A 22442-nucleotide genomic window follows, 5' to 3' on the forward strand; every position below is an offset into this window, starting at 1 on the left:
GAAGATACAGTCCGCTTTAGCTCAGAAAACTCGGTCACATTCCTACATTACTCTCAACTGACTGGGAGAAACATAAGACGATCGCCTTGCGTTTACCCAGTAGTACAAGAGCGCTATCTGGCGCGAACTTTCTCTGCCTACATCCCTATTGTAAAGCTATTTACTAGTAAACATAGCTCCTGTTTGATTATGCCTACTTGTTTCTGTGCGACAATCTCAACATAATTTGAGATAGTGGAGATGTTCGCTATTTTCACTGAAGCACTGGTAGTATTTATCCCATCATTTGCAGATCTTTTTTTTTCTTTTTTTAAAGATAAAACTGAAACACTAGAAAATTTACATTTGTTACTCATAGAAAACAGTTAACTTTCAGCTAATATTTCAAGTATTACTTATGAACTAAAACACGTTCACTGTTGTGTTAACGCACCGCAATCCTCTAGCTTGTCGTACTGTGCTCGTACAGTCACTAATGTTGCCAGTCCGCAGGCCACTGCTATGATGAGTCCAACAGTTACTATTCAAGGGGTGTTTGCTCATACCTAGCGAACTTTGATGATATACGTATTCAAGGCAGATATAAAAATATGATGTTGAATTTTTTTTTTTTGCTAGTTGTTTTACGTCGCACCGACACAGATAGGTCTTACGGCGACGATGGGACAGGAGAGGGCTAGGAGTGGGAAGGAAGCGGCCGTGGCCTTAATTAAGGTGCAGCCCCAGCATTTGCCTGGTGTGAAAATGGGAAACCACGAAAAACCATTTTCAGGGCTGCCGACAGTGGGGTTCGAACCTACTATATCCCGAATACTGGCCTCACTTAAGCGACTGCAGCTATCAAGCTCGGTGATGTTGAATTTTATAAAGCCCCATTTTAAGCCCCTCCCTGCATCTACCAAGAAATAAATTATAAGAATGGCATTTTGTAAAAAGCACTGATTACCTGTAAAACTTAACCAAGTATTTGTTACAAGAACCAGTAATTCCCAACTCCGGTGGTCAGCATATCCTCTCGGTAGCTGTCATGAGGGGAATGCAGTCAGATTCAATCTCACATCAGGATTAAATCCTCCATGACAGAACTTGGAATCAAACTTAAGTGAACTAGACAGGGAGCCAATATTCTCACCTCTATTGGCAGGAAAAGGAATTTAAGTAACAGAATACCAAACACCACTTACTATTCACACAACTACTGTATAAACACACTTATATACATGTGTACAATGTTTTATACATCAGGTACATTTCAAATATGAGTAAATAAGACCATATCATGCAGTAATTCAACTGTCTTCATATTAACTTATCAGTACACATTTTGAATAAGGGACGGGAATTCTCCCAACTCACATCTCAGGGCCAGCATAATACCTGTTTGACCTTAGTGCTACACTCTCTGCACATATGTAGTAAACATTTCGAATGAAGCACAGGACTCTAGCTTTTTTGAAGGAAAACACTTTCAGTTTATCTCCCATAATGCATACATAATATCTTTTAGAATGTCTTGCCTTCAGAGTATTCTATTGGATTTAAAAACATATTAATAAACAGGTCATTTGCAAAAAGAAATGCAATATAAACAAATGCAGATCACACACTCTTTGAAAACAAATAAAATAAGATTTGCAACTGTCAAAAACAGTTTTTCTTACTTTTCCTTACAAAAATATTTGTTTTAACTACTTTTTGAAAAATGAGAAAAAAAGAGGAACAGAAGATAGTTTATGTTATAAATATTCATGACTCTTGGTGAATCATTCTCACTTTGTTTTTTAGTTCCAAAACTAATAGAGTAGGAACAAATATTACACAACACTTAATTTATTTTCTAGGACTTCTTTGACATGTTACCAGGCCCATGACTTCCTCTTGGTAGCCATAAATATGAGCAAAACACATTGCATTCAATGAATTATGAGCACAAGGGCCCAGATCTTCTCCATCCACCATAAATAAAAAGCTCAAATGAAATGATAGCTTATGCTATTTCAGCTCGTGGGTTGATGGGTAAATCGGATCTACCCCTGTTCTTCTCGCTTGCACGTACATCTATACTATTCACTGGCGCCTTGATTCATCTGGTGGAAGGAGACAACACCGTGGGTTATCGCCAGAAGCAGGATTACTCTTCTGGAGACGTTCACGTGTTGCGCTCTCGTTTCCCACCCCTAGTTGCAATGCATTCTGAATTAAAAGGAGCTCAGGCTACAGACAGCAAGCTGTATCACTCTACTTCAACCTGACGAACATAGCAAAATACTAGTCAACAGTCAGAAATACAGGCTTGAATTAGAGGAAAATAAAAACAAACCCAAGTGTAATGCGTGAAGGTTACAAAATAGAGTACATACCCACGTTAGATATGGGCTGACATTACAGAGTTTAAAAGAAACACAAATTTAAATTTTAAAGAAATATTGTCCTGAGACTTTTGTTTCAAAATAGAACCTCATTTTTGATCACCACTGTCATAACTCGCGCTTGCCAAATCTAACAAGGGTTGCTTCTTCCTTGCCCATCTTCAGCAGGTTCGCTGATCATTTCAAAAAACTCTGCTTCTAGTGATACTTCACTTGATATTCCCAAACAGATCATTAAATGATTTCTTAGTCACCCGTAAATAATGAATGAACTTTCTAGTCAGATATTCAAACAACGTATGATATACTGCAGTCCGTCTGATTATCCTTCAGCTAATAATGGATTAACGTCAATTGTTTGGTTGCACTATCTGCTACAAGTGGGCAGCAACTTACACATTAACTTCTATACATTTTAAGCATTTTTATTAACCTTAAAAAAATGGAGGGAAGAAAACTTATGTAAATTTAATTTTGAATGGTGCAATTCCACCAGATTTTTTGGGGTGGTCCTTCAGCGATCACTAGCACAGACTGTTCCTCTTCATGAATCTACTAAGTCACCGTCTCCTTGTTTTATACTTTTCTTCGTGATCTCCAGCAATATTAAATGTAGCAGTTCTTGTGAAACTGGATAGTAATACAGTTACATATTTTAACAATTCTTTTTCAATTTCTGGATACTGCCTGATTTTGGTCCCCAAAATGATTACGCACACTACAGTTGTAGTGTACGTGTGATGGCTCTACACTCGCAGTTGCTGCCTACGACTGGCAGGTATTATTGCAACAACCATGCATTTTGCAAAGAGATAAACAGGTAACACAGTGAGGACAGAAAACTTTCACATAATCATCACACGAAAATTATGCAAATTTTGATTTTTCTCCAAATTTCCATTTCAAAACGAAGGCTGAGAAAATTAGATGAAAGAGAAAATTAAGCAGGTAAACACAGTAATACGTAATGACAGTTGCATAACTACATAGAAGTTACATATTTAGCACAAAATCTAGCTCATAGGTGTGACCGACATCTGCCACACTATCTGCTTCCATGAATGACAGCTGTAGTGCTAGTGGGCCACTTACAGTAACCCTGAATATACTGTCTCTTATACAATGCTGTATTAAATGGACATTGTTTTATTTATGCACAAGATTGTCACTCGCACGGTCGCCAGCGCTGTGAGCTTGCTTGCCGCTCACAACTTTGTCCGCAAACAAATGTCTTAGGTGTTTGATGCAAGAAACTGAAGTAGGAATTCTGCTAATAAAGCAATAAAATTACTTAAATTAAAGGCATACATGACTCCGATGGTATAAGAGTTAAAGGAATATGATCCCAATTAGAGGTTAGATTTAATTCTGGGGAAATTGATCTGAATCCTTTTTTTACTGATGAAGTGTGGTTTCATCTGCATAGGCATATATGTTCTCAAAATAATATGTAATACTGTCGGGAGAAACCAGATTTTGTACTCAAAACACCTTTGTTTGGTGAAAAAGTTGGGTTCTGGTGTGCAATTAATGGCCACGAATTATTAGGCCTATTTTTCATGAGGGCACAATTAACAGTGAGCGTTATGTGATTGAGATCCCTGAAAACTTTTTTGATGAACTGACTTATGGAGAGCGCTTTTCAGCACATTTTCAACAAGATTCCACCACTGCTCACACTGCCAAAGCATACAGAACAGAACTGCGTCAAATTATTGGTACAAGGATTATAGGTAGGAACGTGTAGTCCCCGCAAAGCCCGTACTTATCACCGTGCGACTTCTATCTAATGAAGACACTTAACAAGAACCCATCATACTATAAATGAGCTTTTAGACTCTATAAGACCCAAAATCGAGCCAATCAGTGCTGAGGAACTTCTCAAAGTAAATAACAATTTCATAAGAAGATGCCAGCAATGTGCAGCAGTGAATGGCAAAGATATTTCAGCACCCAGTGTGAAGTAGGTTACATACAAATTCTATACTCAATGACTTGGTACCGGGCGAGCGCTGGCACATTGTGGCAAAGTGCTTGGCGGAAGACACAGGCAACCAGCATAGATAAAACACTGTCCCTGCATTAGGTCCCTGCTTTTGTGTTAGATGGTGACCTCGAGTTTGTTACTGGTTTTTGTATTGCCAATAAAGCCGAGTATCTCAACAATTCTGACGTCTGTGATGCATGCAACACCCACACGACTGACTTGTGACAACATACAAACTAAAATGTTATTTTACTGAGATCAGTCAAGAGTTAAACATTCATTTATGGTCAACACATCAACGTCTTCATCGTCCTCATCTTCTTCCTCGTACTCTTCATAATCGTAAGCTTCCTCGGCATAGAACTTCCCTTCCAGCATACCTGAAACAAGACAGGTCATTACAAGTATCTATATAGGATCATCCTGGGGCTGTACATGTGCACACAGAATAGTACCCAACCTATCTCAAAGCACATGGACTTGCGCTGTGAAGAACAGAGACTGGTTGAACGGTTAGTACACAGGAAGCGCAAAGGTGGTCTCATGAAGGTCCCAAGGGCAGACATCACCATGATTCGTTAAGGCATCAAGTGTACATGGTTGCAATCTTTTGATTTGCACTTGTTTGCTCCTTTTCATTACTTTTAATACAATTAATGTGTTGTTGTTGTATACACAACCTGAGTACATCACTTCCTGGCAGTGGGGTCTGCTCAAGGCTTGAACGTCTCCATCCAACAGACGAATCACTCCATATGAACACTTCAGAGAGGCCTGGAATTGCATCCTGATTTTTGGCACGCAATCTAGTGGTTAGAAATTGTATACCACCACCTCTCCTACCAACTTTTTGATGGTAACTTTTGTTTTTGCATCAACAGGACGAAGCATGGAGTCAAACCATACAGACTTGAAACCTTAATGAAAATGATGTCACTTGGAGACAACTTTACACTGTGAGACTCTCAATCCATGCGTATTTTATTAATAGGAAACTAAATAAACTTAAATAATTTACAGCTGGAAACATGAGGAATGTGTGTCTCTCTCTCTTCTCCACTCAGTCACTATCTTATTCAGGACTTTCCTTTTTGTTCGTCTTACAACTATTTTGTGGTCCTTTTCTTGTTCTTTCTCTCTCTCTCCAACTCAATTTGACAAGTGTTTGTTCCTCTCCTATACTTACGTTATCCCATCGGGATCCTTTTCTTCTTCTATCTTTTTCCCTAATCTTTTACCACCTGCTGCTTATGTTTCCCCACATCCCACATCAAGACCGAAGGCCTCTCCCCACCCTCCTGATGAAATGAGCTCGTTGGGGGCCGAGAAGAACTAGGACCGATGGGGAGAGCGCCTGTGGCAGTCTCCTCTTCTCACACAGACCTGCCTTTGTTCATGCTGTCTGTCTATACAGGATGTCTGAGAAGTCCCCGTACCCCTAGTTTCATATTACTATTTTGTTATATTATGGCATGGACAAATGAGTTTATATAATTGGGGAATTCAATAATTGTTTTATTGGTATCCCTGCTGCTAGCATTGTTCTCAGTCTCATTTCAGTTGTTAAGTCATGGCGGATGTGAGCGGACACAGCTACACTAAAACACAAAGATTTTCAATTATTGTAACTCTTTGTGATTAGATTTTGATACGGAAAATGAAGCTGATTACTTGCAATCACAGCTACACTATCGAGGAGCGATAAGTGGCGCGCGTGTGTGTGCGTGCACGAACGAGCACATAGGGGCAAACAATGACAGGGATAATGAGTGCATTTAGAAATCGCTTTGGCAAACCCCCACCTCGTAAAGCTACTCTGCTTGATTGGGAGAAATGTGCGCATGCTTCAGGCAGTGTCAAAGACAGGCCGCGTAGTGGACGTAAGAAGATGCGGGAAGAAACGTGTGCTGCCGTCGCTCAATCATTTAAGCAGTATCCATTGAAATCCATTCGCAAAAGAGCAGCTGAACTTCAAGTACCGCATTCAACAATGCATGACCACATTAAAAGAGATTTGAAATTGAAAGGATTTACGCCGATGCATGTGAATGAATTATCTGACAATGACATGGAGCAACGAGTTGCAGCCTGCCGTGCTTTGTTGGCACAATTACCAACTGCTGTGCCTCGCTCAAGAGTGTTATTTTCTGATGAACGTGCAATATATCACAGTTCACATAGTAGGAATGTGGTTTTCTGGTCTAAGGAAAATCCTCATTATGTGCAAGAGTTGGAAAGGAACCCCCACCCATGTTATGGTATGGGCCGGGATATCATCAAGTCACTTGTGCGGACCGTATTTTTTGATGGGTATGTGAATGGAAAATCTTATTTGCATATGTTACAATCTTGGTTAATACCTCAACTTCAAGACAAGGGAATCATGGGTCATGTGTCATGTGTGGTTACAGCAGGATAGGGCTCTGGCACATTTTGCTGTTCAGATGCGCGAGTTCCTTGATGAACAATTTCAAGGCCGCTGGACTGGCCATGGCTCACCATCTCCAGCCCCGTTGAAATGGCCACCACGAAGCCCGGACCTTACCACGCCAGACAACTCATTATGAGGAATAATCAAGTCCCACGTGGCTCAACGTCGGTACACGACTAATGAAGAATAGCGCCAAAGTGTGAAGGAAGCCTTTCGTTCCATAACTCCTGAGATGCTCAACAAGATTTCAATGAGGACTTGGAGACGGATAGAACTCTGTGTAAGGCATGTTGGTGCACATACAGACTCCCTGGATTCATAGTTTTTATATGCAAGTACTCCACTATAATATGAAACGTATGAAACTACGGTACGGGGACTTCTCGGACACCCTGTACATTACTTGCTTATATTACCCTGCACTAGGCTATTAGTACAAAGTTGCATAGCAATATCAACAGGATCAAACCAGGAAATTACAAATTTCTCTGTTTATATCAGCTGAATCGAAAAACTGTACATACTATTTCTGCTGTATTATTTTCTATTTCCTATTGAACAATAAGAACAGTGCCATTATTAAATTTTTCACAAACTTCCAAATATCTTCAGAAATACAGTGCAATACAGCAATTCTATATTCCTTTCATATTATGTTTTATTGTAACACGATGTGATTAATGATGCAACACATGAGTGAGCACCTTTGTAGAATCAGTTTTCTATACAGTTTGATTCCGAAGGGAACAACACTAACGATTAATGAATAAAGCAAATTAAGTACCAAAATAAATCAAAGCTGGTGACGTTCAATTAGTACTTCATACCAATCTTAACCTACGTGCACCCTCACTAAGAAAGACTCATCAAGGTTGCAGGCATTTGAGATGAAGTTCCTGAGGTCCAAAATTCAAAAAACCAAACTGGACGAGTTAAGGAATGATGTGGTTAGGAAGGAAGTTGGATTGTTAGATCGGGTCAGCATGTCCAGATTGAGGTGGTTTGGGCATGTAATGAGGATGGACACCTTATGTTAACTTTGAGAGACATGTGGGAAGACCAAGAACTCACTGGATGGACATTGCAGATCTGGGAAGGACACTGAAGGACGTCATTAACAACAGAACGTATCTCAATAAGACAGAAGGGGAGAGGCTCGCCAACAGTACCCAGGAAACTGGAACTGTAAAATGAAGATGATGTATTTGCCGTTCATAAAAAAGGTGATGGAAATGCAAATCCAAGGAAGGAGAGGCCATGGATGACCACAATTGAGATGGAAGGATACCATCCAACGCAACATTATAGAAAGAAACCTGGACTGGGACACAGTGTTGGAGGAGGAGTGGTGGAAAGACCGAAGAAAGTGGAGAAGAACCATATTTGCCCCTACCCGGCTACAGCTGGATAAAGGGAAATGATGATGATGATGACTTAACTGCATAGCCTTCCGATGTTAATGCTAGTAAGGCCACTGCCTATGCAGCCAGTCCCTGTTATGAATAGGCTCTGCTGGTGCATGCATTTCAGAGAGCTGGCAGAATGGCATCTAACAGCAACTTCTGGCTCGGTGAGGAAAGCAACAGAAAACGATTTCACTCCTCACTTACCTAGTATGCCTTAATTATGACATTAACAGTTGATGCTGTGACACCTGATGCTCACTACATTCATGACTGTCATTTGTTTACTTCTCTGGCAGTGAATGTGGTCGGGTTGTCAAAAATGCTGCCAACAAAGATCATTCTGTAGCTGAATAAATTTATCATTCTGGCTAATGACAAAACCCTTGGACTGCGACCAAGTAAAGAGATAGGGCAGCGAAGCGGCTTTTAGTTGTCTAGCATTCTGTAGGGCGATAACAGAGCATTTGATTTGACACGTTCCTGCAAATATTTTCTGTTCTGCATTCCACACTGATTCCTTTACAGGTTCTATTTATTTGTGCTTTTATTCTGCCGGGGTTGGTAATGCAATCTAATTATCATTGATGGGAACGACATCAAATCCCTTTTTACGCTGGCCAATAGGAATGCAAGTAGCTGCTTCAGCAATGGACAATAGATGCATTGCTCTTTATTAGGTTATAAAAGTACATGTACTTCTGGGTGCGAGATGGTGGGTTTCTAGATATCTCTCCTCTGTAAGGAATTTCGAGTAAAATGTGTGTAATTTCTACTTTCATATAATGTTACAAACCTTGGGTGACAAGGTGTCAACTTTTGCCATTATGCGTTGAGGATCAAATCAGACTTTGTGCTGAATACTCAACACATGTATGTACATACATACATCAAATGGTTTCCTACTTTATGGATTAAACATATTCTATATGCAACTGCTAAATTCACGAAGTTCCAAACAATATTTCAATTCACTTTTATCACTGCTTCTAAAAGAAAAATTATTGGCTAAATAAAATAAAAATTCTACTCATGAATCTCAGGGAAGTTGCTTTCTATATTTTTTGCAATAGCCACATCCACTGTAATATGATAAGAACATGTTCCACAAGTTAAACACAATTCTCTAGCATGTATGAAACTTAATATCAAACTTTAAAATTGTTCATTTACTGCACTGTACGTAAGTATAGTGTGGACTTGAATGGCTTAATTTCATGCTGGCCGCTTCAATATTAAAAATTCTAAAGCTGCACAAGCTGCAGACTAGTGTTTCCAGGTTGGTTATTATGGCCTGGATATGAAGATCTTGGGTTGAATAGCAACATGCATCTACCAACTGACTTGACATCTTTGATCTCATTCATTTTCTTTCAGGGCTACTTCATAACAGAGGCAGATGGCACTGGAGACACTTTCAAAACATTCAATTACTTCAGCGATGCAAGGTAGAGGAAAGAATAAGACTGGCTGCATAGGAAAAGATAGAAAAATCAAGGCTACAGTGGTATGGACATGTTAAGAGAATGGGAGAAGAGAGGATACCAAGAAAGGTGTTAGAAATGAAATTAAGGGAAGGAGGCCTAGAGGAAAACAGAGGACACATGGCTGAAAGGTGTAAAAAAGAACATCAAGGCAAGAGGAGGGAACTCGATGACAGTGTGAGAAGAGAAATGGTTAATGGACAGAAAACAATGGAGAGGCTTATGTTCCATGCAGACCCAGCCCGTCGTTGGAAACTGCTCCAAATGATGATGATGGTGATGATGCATAGAGACGACAGTACTTACTAGTCAAAGAGTTTGCCATGCTCAAATCCAAAGTCTGATTATTTATTTTGCTGGCAGTTTCAAGATCTAATGGTTTGAAACAAGGAATAGGTGGAGGCTGAGACAGGCGCTCTTCGCAGTTTTCGTTTTTCACCTGTCCTATCATACTTTCCAGCTGCAGATGTTCAATCTGGAAAATAAAAGAGTAAAATAAAATTCAAGTTAACCATCAACATACAGTATGTAATGGGACGAACAAATAAGTGTAAATCAAATCATATGTAGAAAGAGAGGAATGTTGACAGAATACAAATTAGGATAAATGCAATGACAGGTCAGTGTTATTCATCTTTCTCTCTCTGCCTCTTCCTTTTCCTTAGGTTTATCTGACTTTCTTGTTATCCTACACTTCCCACTCCAGATATGAAGATCTGTCAAGAAGAAATGGATGTAGAAGAACTGGACTGAGAAGGAGAGAGTGACAGTGTGTGAAGACTGTCCTTATCCGTTTGTGTCCTCTTTCCACTTGTCACTGTGCTCCACTGGTAACAACAACAAAATAAAGTAGAACAAGTGAAATGAAGTGTAACAATTATGCTTTAACAAACTAATGAAAGCATTAGAACTATGAACAGGCAGCAGAGCCATCACGAACCAGTTTTATTTACATTGGCCCCTCAGATGCCTCTAATGTGAGACAGAATTTAAAAGAAAATTGCCGAAAATTTACGTTCTACAATTAATGTTTTTAATTTTTAACACTTTGTAGGCTATTATTTTCTGAAGTCTATTACATAGTTACAATTCTAGAAGTTAGACCTGAACCTTCTGTACACATGTGACCAGATGCTCTATATCGCTTTCCTCCCCAGGAATCTTGGTTCACCAGTAAACGCACGCAAGCAAGCAGGTGACGTATCATTTATATTCAGTTGTCTACCATCTCTCGTTTGTGAGTTCTGTTTGAGAGATTACATTACAACGAGTTTGCTTCAGTAACCAGTGGTATGACACATCAAACATATATCTTTTTTCCTTATTTGGGAAAGGACAAAATGGAAAGCATAGAAAGGTGTAATTCACCTTTTCAACTCTAGCGAATTAGTGCTATCTTAGTTCCTAATTATACAGGTGGACTGCCCGACCACATCTTCCGCGAGAATTAAACAAACGAGTCTTTCCGTATGTAGATGTTAGCAATGCAAGTGGTGACCTGTGGTTGGGGTACACGGGATGTAGACATCAACTGGCAGTTCTAGATGCTTCTTCTGATGTGCGTCACCAATGAGAGTATGTGAGAAAACTGCAAGGACATTATTAAGATTACACCAGCAATCACAAAAAAGACTGGACTTTCAGCAGCAGCTGCTGCTTTGAAAATAAACTAATGGTTTTTAGTGCCAGGAGTGTCAGAGGACAAGTTCAGCTCATATGATGCAGGTGTTTCTATTTGTTGCCCATCGGCGTTCTGCACAGCTGAGTGCGAGGAGGGGGAACCCTGATGTTGGCACATAGTCTACTCATCTATATATATAAAGAGTTTTGTCTGTACATTGCTCAGAATTTGAAGATAATGGTATTTCTGTATCGGTCATGTCCATAGTAACAAGAAAATGCACTTTTTACTTTTCCGTAATTTCTGTCTGTCTGTCTGTATGTATGTATGTATGCACACGCATCACGAGAAAACGGTTGAAGAGAATTTAATGAAAATCGGTATGTGAAGTCAGGGGATGAGCCTCTACAATCTAGGCTATAGATCATTTTACTCACGCTGAGTGAAATGGTAGTTTAGGGGAAGGCCTAAAATTGAAGTCTCAACTATTTATGTTATTAGTGGTCTAATGAAAATCGGTATGTGAAGTCGGGGGATGAGCCTCTACAATCTAGGCTATAAATAATTTTACTCACGCTGAGTGAAATGGTAGTTTAGGGGAAGGCCTAAAATTGAATTCTCAACTATTTATATTATTAGTGGTCGTATTTTAAAGAAAATGGGTATGCAAAGTTGGGGAATAAGTTGCTACAATCTAGGCTATCAATAATTGTATTCACGCTGAAAAAAATGGTAGTTTAGTGGAAGGCCTATAATTTAATTCTCAAATATTGTTGTTACTGGTAGTCCTATCTTGATGAAAATCGGTATGCAAAGTCAGGAAATAAGTCGCTGTAGTCTAGGCTGTAAATTATTTTATTCATGCTGAGTGAAATGGTAGTTTAGGGGAAGGCCTAAAATGTAATTCTCAAATATTTCTTATTAGAGGTGTAATCGATGACTGCTACATAACTAAGGTTATATAGTATTAAATTTCCTATTATTCATGTCTTATACATTGTTACCGTACTGGCTATGATCACAAACATATTCATGAATTTGGATTTTTGTTACTAAGTCCATATCAGCGCCGAGTAACTAGAAAATGGGTAAACAGTATTTAATGAAAATCGCTACGTAAGTCGTAGAATAAGAAACTACAGTTTACGGTATAAAATATTTTACAAATCACAGAGTCGAAAGAAAACTAAATGTGAAGGCCTACAATATAGAAAGCTCCTAACATTGATCAACAATAACATTACATTGACCATTGTTTGTCGTCATGTGCTTTGTGTCTTCTGTTTCCCCTCATCTCCGGTAGATAGGACTACTGCTGCGTACAGAGTATTTTTATTTGATTTACGTCGCACCGACATAGATAGGTTTTATGGCGACAATGGGATAGGAAAGGGCTAGGAGTGCCTTAGGCCTTAATTAAGACACAGGCCCAGCATTTGCTTGGTATGAAAGTGGGAAACCACAGAATACCATCTTCAGCGCTGCCAACAATGGTGTTCGAATCCACTATCTCTCGGATGCAAGCTCACAGCTGCGCACCGCTAACCACACGGTCAACTCACCCAGTCGTACAGAGTGTAACAGCCTGCCTGAATATTGATGGGAAGTAGCTGGGGAGTTAGACAACTTTCTTCTTTAGCATGCCATTCCCCTGGTTTATAAATTTTCTGATACTACTGGTACGTAACACACTGGATCATCATAGCATTCGGGCTATTCAATCCCTACTCTGAGGCACCGATTGGAATGAACAGTGTGTATATTTAGGGGAATAATGGCAGAAGAGTGTTCATGGCAATCTGCGGCCTGGTCATCGCAGCTCTGGAACTTTGTACTATTAGACTGGCACCGCAATCTAACCGCAGTGCTGTTCGTTAAAAGTGATAAAACGTGCGGCTTTCCGTTTGATTGAGTATTTTATATGATAGCATTGCTTTTAATCGCTACATTCATACTTACGTTTTTGTAATGACTTATGTTGATTTCAGTTAGGAAAACCACAAAGTCAGTCTTTCTGAGAATCCCGTAGCGAAGCACGGGTACATCAGCTAGTGTCCAATAACACCAAGGGGATCTGTACCCGTCATAGGCCCTCACTTCATACGAACACTGCGGAGAGGTTAGTCATTGACTCCAGGCTTTTTGCATCATACCAGTTCTGTTACTAACATCCATAACATCTGCTAAGGGTTAAAATTAAAAGAAGAGATACAGCCTATGTTAATAATTATCACCTTTGCTGAGGCTGTCATCTTAACAGGATTCAGTGGTGGGGGTCTCCTAAGGTGTAAGGAGGAGAACAGGTAACCTAAGAGAACACTGAACTTGATTGTGAAAGCCAAGGGATGCAAGGGAAGACAAAAAATCTGATGGTTATACCAGAACTTGTCTTGAAGTATTTCAAGTCCATAGAGTAATGTCACAAAAATAAAATTATCGAGGAGGTTGATTCATTCACAGATGATTCTAAACATTGATAGGCATTTCAATTTATAACGTGTATGTTCGAATGTAGAAAAATATTATCAAAATTGCCAGGAATAAGTCAGTTCTGTGGTGTGACCAGTTCACAGCAGTGAGTTTATTTCCTCACTTGAATCTTAGTGCAAACTTCACATCACATTTCTTTCCTGAAGTTTATTTCGGTACAACTCCACCTAAGGCTCACCAGCGCAGAACCGCTGTTTAATGTTCATTTGTCATTGGGTTTGTAAGTCAGTTCAATTAGTTCCCGCTACCAACTTTAATTAGTTTCTAGTATGACATACCAACAACTAAACTTAGTTCCTAATACTACCTAGCACCAGGTACCAACTTGGGCGATGAAGGGGGGCACTGATTGCGCGCGATGTTTAATTATTCTTTTCGTTGCTATGGTAATCAACAAGTTACTGTTGAAAATGGATGTCGCTGTTCGTGCAACTTATACCTAACAGAGTCCACAATTTCTTCCTGGTAGCTGCTGATCTCTACCCTCCTCTCCATTAAGATATGTTCAATGTAGGTATAAATGTTTCTTTGTTCTATATCCTTCTTTATGAGTGTGTATGAAATAATTTTTCAGCATTTCTTTTCCCTGGACCACTGTGTACCACTACCTCTGAATTATTTAAACATGACATTATTGTGTTTCTCATCGATACTGAATCATGAGTGCCAATAAGCTTTATCGTGTTCAGATCCACAATTACTGCATGGCTAGTGACAAAATCACTGGTCTGGATTCGTTAGGTCTGGCTAGTGACAACACGGCTTTAGGCCTCCATTTCCTCTTCATATTAAAGTTGCAATCCATGCTTTCCAGTGTTCGGATTCGTAATTACTGCATCGCTACGTCTGAACTATTTCAACATGTTATTTCTCTTTTGTGTTCATATATAATCATCGCTGGCGGTGGCACGAATGGACTCTGCCATTGCCTGAATTATTATTATTATTATTATTATTATTATTATTATTATTATTATTATTAGCATATGGCAAGGAAATTATATACACAATATGTAATACATACATACATACACAATAACAAAAAAACATTGATTCACTTCAGGCATTAGTGTTATCTGTTATATCTGAATGTCCAACTTTTCAATCCACTGTAGTGCTTCCGCTGTTGGAGATAGGAAGTCTTCCAATCTACCTGGATAAGCCCATAGTTGACACTCACTTATAATGTGGGAAATAGTCCGGTGAGGGGCTCCAGTCACATTCTGGAGATGGTACAAAGTTCCACTTGTACAGAGAATCCCTGCACCTTCCATGACCTGTCCTGATCCTGTTCAGTCTGGACAAAGTTGCACGTGGCAGTTGGGATCCATTTGCAATTTTTTCCCCTCTGAAGATGTTATGCAGGGGCAAGTCAGGAGAGTTATTCCAGCGGACTTTCCACTCCTCCAAAGCAGCATCACAAAGGGGTGGATGTCGTGATTTCAGTCTTTGGAGACTAAGAACTAGTATGTCCTTTAGAACAGGTAGCAGAAGATTCTTGCAGATCTTGTTGTACTTTCGAACAAGAGCAATGGATCTTTGTAAGTCAGGTGGTATTATTCCAAAGTGGGAGCCAGTGAACTGGAGTTGATCTGATGGTGCCAGATATGACACATGCTGGTATTCAATTGTGGGCCAACATACTTTTGTATATGGGCTATTAATCCACACTGGAGCACAATAGTCAGCAACAGAGAAAACCAGTGCTAAGGCTGAAGAGAGCAGGATGTTTGAAGTAGATCCCCAAGTAGTACCAGTTAGCTTCTGAATAATATTGTTTCAGGTTTTGAGTTTCTTCGACAAGTTCAAAACATGGTGCTTGAATGATAAAGTCCGGTCCAAGATATTTTGGATACCTATTGTGGTGAAGTACTCGATTGGAGAAGGCAATATTTAGTTTTAAGTTAGCAAACTGGTTGCTCAAATGGAAGCGAGAAACCTCTGTGTTGACTGTACTGGGTATGAGTCTCCATTTCCTGAAATATTCTGCCAATGTGGATAAGTCCTGAGTCAAAATGTCTTCAGTTTTTTCAAAAGTCTTGTGTTGCGTGGCCAGGGTTAAATCATCAGCATAGCAGAACTTTCTAGATATGATTTCTGGAAGATCAGAGATGTACAGATTAAACAGTAGTGGCGATAAAACTCATCCTTGGGGCAAACCATTATGCAGTTTTCTCACTGAGCTTTTCTTTTCACCTAAACAGACCTGGAATTTCCTGTCGATCATGTTGTTGATAAGCTGTGCAATCGTTCTGCAGGGTATAGCTCCGAGTAATTTATAAATCAATCCTTTCATTCATACGGTATCAAAGGCAGCAGTGAGATCCACAAAAACAGCAGATATTTTAAGCTTTTGCTGGTATCTGGCCTCAATGTAAGATGTTAATGAAAGTACTTGATTGCAGAAGTTTCTGTTAGGTCTGAACCCTGCCTGATCCACAGGAATGAGTTCTAGAATGGATGATCCAATTCTGTTGCAGATAAGTCTTTCAAACAGTTTGTAGCAACAGCTAAGGAGGGCTATTGGTCTGTAACTTTCAGGTTTTCCAGGCTTCAATATGGAAATAATTTTAGCTTTCTTGAAGTCAGGTGGGATTTGTCCAGTGTGGAGAATGTCCGTGTAGAACTGTGCCATCCATCTCTTTGCATTGTCTACCATATGTATGAGGAATTCTGGATGAATTCCATCGAATCCAGGTGCCTTACCAAGTTTTAGTTCTTTGAGGGCCTCTTGAACATCAAGGGCTGTAAAGGGACGTGAATAGCTAGATATGCGAGTGATGATGATTTCAGAGCACGAAGCTGGCATCTAACACACTTTGTATGCTTCTTATTAGCTGGAGCTTGGGAAGTTGTTACAATATGGGAAGCTATTTGGTCAGGTGTCACCTGAGGTTGACCCTTCACTACTGGTGCACCTTCTCCTAGCCTTCTAAGAAGGCCCCGGGCCTTTTTGCTAGAATGACTGAAATCTAAGCTTTCAACAGTTTCAACCCATTTTTGTCTTCGGCAATCATTCAAGCTAGCCAGAAGTTGTCCGACTCGTTGCCTGAATGGTCAGCACTCTGGCCTTCGGTTCAGGGGGTCCCGGGTTAGATTCCCAGCCAGGTCAGGGATTTTAACCTTCATTGGTTAATTCCAATGGCTCGGGGGTTGGGTGTTTGTACTGTCCCCAACATCCCTGCAACTCACACACCACACATAACACTATCCTCCACCACAATAACACGCAGTTACCTACACATGGCAGATACCGCCCACCCTCATCGGAGGGTCTGCCTTACAAGGGCTGCACCCGCTAGAAATAGCCACATGAAATTTTAAAAAAATGAAACCAGAAGTTTGTTAGCAGTTTCTGCATCCCTGTTTTGTTGGAAATTCTTAAATAATTCCTCATTCTCAGCATTCCAGCCAGGAACATATTCTTTCTTATAGCCCCTGGGTATACATTTCTTAGCAGTAGATATAACTGCGCTAACAAGACGTTGATAACTTTGGTGAATTGGGGGAATCCAATGAATGCATTTATCTAGTTCTACAGAGAATGCAGACCAATTGGCTTTCTGAAAATTCCATCGATGACGTGGCGTCGAACGTATAATGGGAATTGTGGCACCAAATTTGAGTATTACTGGTCTATGCTGGCTATGAGGGAAATCTCCCATCAATTTACATGTAGTGTGCAAGGGATTTCCATTTATATTGGAGGTGACAAAGCATAAATCTGGATTTGAATCTCTACCCCATGCAGCTGATCGAGAAGTTCCTCGATCTTTAGTGTCAAATACTAGATGGAGGTTGTTACTTTCCCACCTGTCCATTAACACATGGGTGACGGGCCCCGTGAAATCTCGTAGTACGCTCACCAGCGGTAGGTGACGGGCCCCGAGAAATCTCGGTTTTATTCACGACATTGTTTTCGGTCTTCCTGTGACATCTCTTGACCATATATTGAACTATTTCGAACTTGCACATTGAGTAGAATAAATCGTAGATGTATATCTACCACTTTTCTTTTATTCACGGCCTCTTTTATTCTTTGATTTAGTTTCGAAACGTCGACTTTCTTTCTGCCGGTTCAGTCAATTACAAGATTGAGCACCCGCAGAATACGGTGTTAGCTGACGACGATAAGAATTATATGCCGATGATCGTTCAAATGGATATAGTGATAATGAATTAGTGGAAACTGAATGTGAGAGTGATAGTGGAAGTGATATTCAAGCCTCTACACGCCGTAATTTACCTAGTGTGCTTATTTATTCAAGTGACTCTGACGATGACAACGATGTAAACATTAATGATGTGTTGTTGAATTAACACGCATTTGCTTGCTTATCTTAGATATGTTTTGAAGTAGTACTAGGGGCATTGGCTGAGTACTCATACCAACTTTAAAGATAAAATCTTGACTGGTTTAATATTTACGTACATATTTATAATGAAGTGCACCCTAGTATGCTTAGTAGAAAGATGTCTGGTCCACAGGGTATGTGACAAGCTCAAGCATCTGGGTAGCAATGTGTTAATTTAAGTCCACAAGCATCTGTTTTAGAATACTTCCAGAGTTCACAATGACTACTGAAATCCCCCACATAAATCGCAGGATGTTATGCAGTTGGTACACATACTGAGGCCATAAAATGCATGGTGGTTTGCAGATGATGATTGAGACATTATTCACTCGGATGACAACCTGATGAACGTTTTCTTCTGTGTTTTGAGATAGTAGCTCAGATTCTTTGATGTTATTACGGACATATGTGGCCATTCCATATACTTCATGGTAAGTTGCTCCAAGTGCTGTGTACCCAGCAATACGACCACTAGTACGGAATTGTTCTTCATTAGCAACATGCGTCTCTTGAAAGACGACAACAACACCTATGTTGTTCTCTCCGAGTACCTTTAAGAGATAATCACTTTGCTCTGCTGATACTTTCTATATTGAGTTGGAAAATACGAATAGTGGCACCAATGTTTCTTGTTAAAGAGCTCTAAGAAGAGCTGTTTCCACATGGTGTCGACATAATTTGATAGCCAGGAGCTCCTAGGATAGACTGGCTGCCCATTGCTGTTGCTTGCTTAGCACCACCCGAGGGACATGTGCAGAGCAATGAGAAGGTAAATCCTGCAGACGTGAGCAACGTTAATCCCCTGAAGATTTGCCCTATGAAACGTCACTCCCATAATTCAAGACAGCAAGATGATGTTATTCTTATTTAACTCATATTCTTATTCTTTCCCATTGCCTCATTCTCTTAGGTCCTTTTATACCACGTAAGTTGGTCATAACTTCTCACTGTCTTGAATTATGGGAACGACATTTCATTGGAGTAATCTTCAACCAATGGCAGTCCACTCGCCCACCGTCAGCAATGATTACTATGTTATTTATCCTGGTAAGGGTAAAACTTCAGTCGTACTCACGCAAGGAGGTGATGTAAAATAAAGCATGCAAAACTTTTGTGGAATCCCTTTTAGAGAAGAGGTGTGTCCACTGCCATGGCCAGGAACCCACTAACCCACACCAAAAAGTACATTTACTTTTATAACCTAACGAAGAATAGCGCATATCATATTCCATTGCTGGAATGACTACGCGCATTGCTATTGCCTGCAAGTAACTAATCTCATATCTGTTCCTATTGAAGATAACAATAAGTATTGCTAATGGCTGTCATAAAATGCGTTGTTACATCATTGCCATTAGCGATTAGGGTGGCGCTTCCGCAAGCGGGCAGGCAATGGTAATCATTAGTAAAGACTGAAAAGGAACGTTTTACAATACCTCGAGTACCAGAGAGGAGAGATCCTTCATCTACGCTTGCTATGATCCCACCATCCCGCCCCAAAAGACATTCTTTCTTATATAGGAAAATTGAAAGCAAGACAACATGAAAGAAGAAATTGCCAGCTCCGATCAGCTGTGAAGAAGTCTATGTAACTTTTTTTCCGCTAGAGTTCACATGTGCGCCACACCAACCCGCGCAAAATAAAAACACTCGCTCGTCAAGAAAAAAATGTAATTTAGTAGCTGTTACCTATCTTTGTAAATCCCGGCCAAGCTCTGTCATGAGAACAGTGGCCCCCTTTGGGGGCCACACTCCCTTCGAGAGGCTCTTAACTATCGCCGCGGCGCATACTGCCCGCACGGCAAGAAAAAAGTTAATTTAGTGGTTGTAACATAACGTCACATTTTCTCAGCAGTTGGTGACAGCATCATCTGCCACAAAGCCTCCGTGTGTACAGCGAGCGGAGTGTGAGGCGCGCCATGCCCGGCCCGCTTGCGGAAGTTTTACCGTGATTAGAAGCACACAGCATTGCCAACCTGTGAAGGAGAAAAGCACGGTCTTCTCCAGGCCCTACCCTAACCAATCCAAACCAACGGTGTTTCCTCAGGTAACTAGAGGCCTACGGCCCTAACCTGGGGGATTACGCCCCCAGAACCCCTTTGCTTGTCCACATATCACTGGTTTTGTCCAGACCCTACCCTAAACCTATCCTGACCAATGGTCTTGTCCAGCTCCTACCCTAACCAATCCAGACCAATGGTCTCGCCCAGGCCCTACCCTAACCAGTGCAGACCAATGGTGTTTCCTCAGGGAACTAGAGGCTATGCTCACTGATGGTCTAGTTCCTAAGTAGAGTTGTTGGTAGCGTTGTGCTTCGCTCAATCACGTCGCTGCGAGTCATCTGCAAGATATAAACATAGGACAGTCATACCGCGCGTAGATATTGGCGATGCAAGCGGCAACCATAGTATTAATGCTAATGTTGCGTGAGCAGTGAGCACCACTGAAGTTTTAATCGCCAGGGTTTAATAACACCCATCTTATTCTTAAAAAGTGTGATCTTAAGAATCTTGCACCAACAATTGTGTATTCAAAACATATTCCTTACCTGAAGTTTGTTTCTCTCTTCACGAACAATGGCAAGACATTCATTAAGAAGGGCTTGATGCTTCATTAATTCCCTCTGTTTAGCTAACAGCTTTGGAATTTCTGCCCCTTCGTACGATCGCCCACCACGGTTTTTAGCACTCATCTTCAATACACTAATATAAATAATTAAGACGCAATCGAAATGTATGTTTTCAAATGAGTAAGAACGCAATTGTTAACTACAGAATAACCCGCGAAGTTCTGTTCTGTTCGTGAAGTTGATTTGGGCTCGTTATTTCACCCAGACACAATACTGCATTATATTTGTACTATAAAGTGGGCCGGCACAAGGTTGCACTTGACAGTTGTAATTCATGTTGGCACCACTACAAAAATGAAATGAAGAACGTCACCCGTCAATCAGAATCACCAATCTACTACTTTTTATGTCAGATACAGTTACGCATTTTATTCATGTTAATTCGTATTTCATTCCGTATAGTGCTTATAATCTTTTATTTGCTTACACAAATATGAGCATTTAAAAGAATATTATAAGGTTTAAGCGATCCACAAAATAATTAGGATTTATTTTCAGTTGCTTGTTGTTGGCAATATTGATAGTAGTATAGTGGTGCTATCTATATCTAGCTTGACGACCATATTGAAATGTTGCCGTTTAGTATGTTTAGTATGTCGTCGCTAGCACGTGGTCAGGTGTGATTTGCGCGTTTGTGAAAGGTTTCTTTTCTTTGTGAGATAATCGTGAAATTTTATTTTAACGAACGCAGTGCGATGTCAGGAAACGACAACATAGTTATGAATCGCGAAGTGATAATCCTTTGCGCCGTGGAGTGGCTCTTAATAGTCAGGCATTAGAATTAGTGGGGAGAACTCGTGAGTTTTACGAGGGGGAGAGGAAATGCGTACGCTTGTATAGCCGTCTCTGTGTTCCTGCAGATCAAGTTGTGGAACACATATATCAAACAATAGGGCTTCCAAACCGTACTGCTATTCAGATAGGTGTTCGTCTCCAAGAACAGAAGGGAAAAGGGACTGGGACTGGGGAACATAGCAGTAGTGGAAACGGGGCTGATAGTAGGGACTTGTTTCACAGCACTCCGGGAAAGAAACGAATTATGCTATATCCTGTAATAGGAATTAATTATTTCCAGGCTGATGTAATGCAAAGACAAGAGTACGATTATTACAGCTCAAAGTCCCTTCTGCCATTGTTATGGGCAATGCATCTTACCACTCTGTAATAATGGACAAGACTCCTACTTCGAGCGCCCGTAAAGAAATGTTAAACCTCATTGAGTGGTACCGGTACGGGCATTGAAAAAAGAGATGATTGACATCAGCATCTACAGATCCACAATGATATAGGGGATGCGGTTGTAAGCGAAATCGAAATTTATATAGAGGTGTAAGGGAATGATTAAAGCGAAGACGTATGATATTGATGATATGACGACGAGTGTAGGTGGTGTATTGATACCAGAAAGTAGTAGGTAGTATGGGTTGGAGACTATGATAGAATTTGCCCTTCTGACATGCAGATGTTGTCCATGTGTTTTGCCATATTTGTCGTGATTTGAGGAGAGATATGAAATCTGTGGCTGGAACAGAAAATGTAGCTGGGGTTGTAGATAAGAGGGAAGCCTCTTTCGCTAAGCGATCGGCTCGTTCATTGCCGGGTATGTTTCTATGTGCAGGTATCCAAATGAGGGTTATTTGGACACCTGACCCGCGAAGAGATGTTATCCAAAT

At 40.3% G+C, this 22442-nt stretch overlaps 1 protein-coding gene across 1 annotated transcript; it reads right to left on the reverse strand.

Annotated features, from left to right (window-relative positions):
* Positions 1-1180: 1180 nt before the first annotated feature.
* Positions 1181-20955, reverse strand: LOC136884345 (snRNA-activating protein complex subunit 5). Its single transcript, XM_067156459.2, has 3 exons — positions 20689-20955; positions 9981-10149; positions 1181-4736 (listed from the first exon to the last, which is right to left on the reverse strand). The coding sequence occupies exons 1-3, from the start codon at positions 20830-20832 to the stop codon at positions 4615-4617; spliced, it is 435 nt and encodes a 144-aa protein (XP_067012560.1). The 5' UTR covers positions 20833-20955; the 3' UTR covers positions 1181-4614.
* Between the last annotated feature and the right edge of the window lie 1487 nt (positions 20956-22442).

This window comes from Anabrus simplex, chromosome 12 (genome assembly GCF_040414725.1).
Source record: "Anabrus simplex isolate iqAnaSimp1 chromosome 12, ASM4041472v1, whole genome shotgun sequence".
In the NCBI taxonomy this organism is placed as follows: Eukaryota; Metazoa; Arthropoda; class Insecta; order Orthoptera; family Tettigoniidae; genus Anabrus; species Anabrus simplex.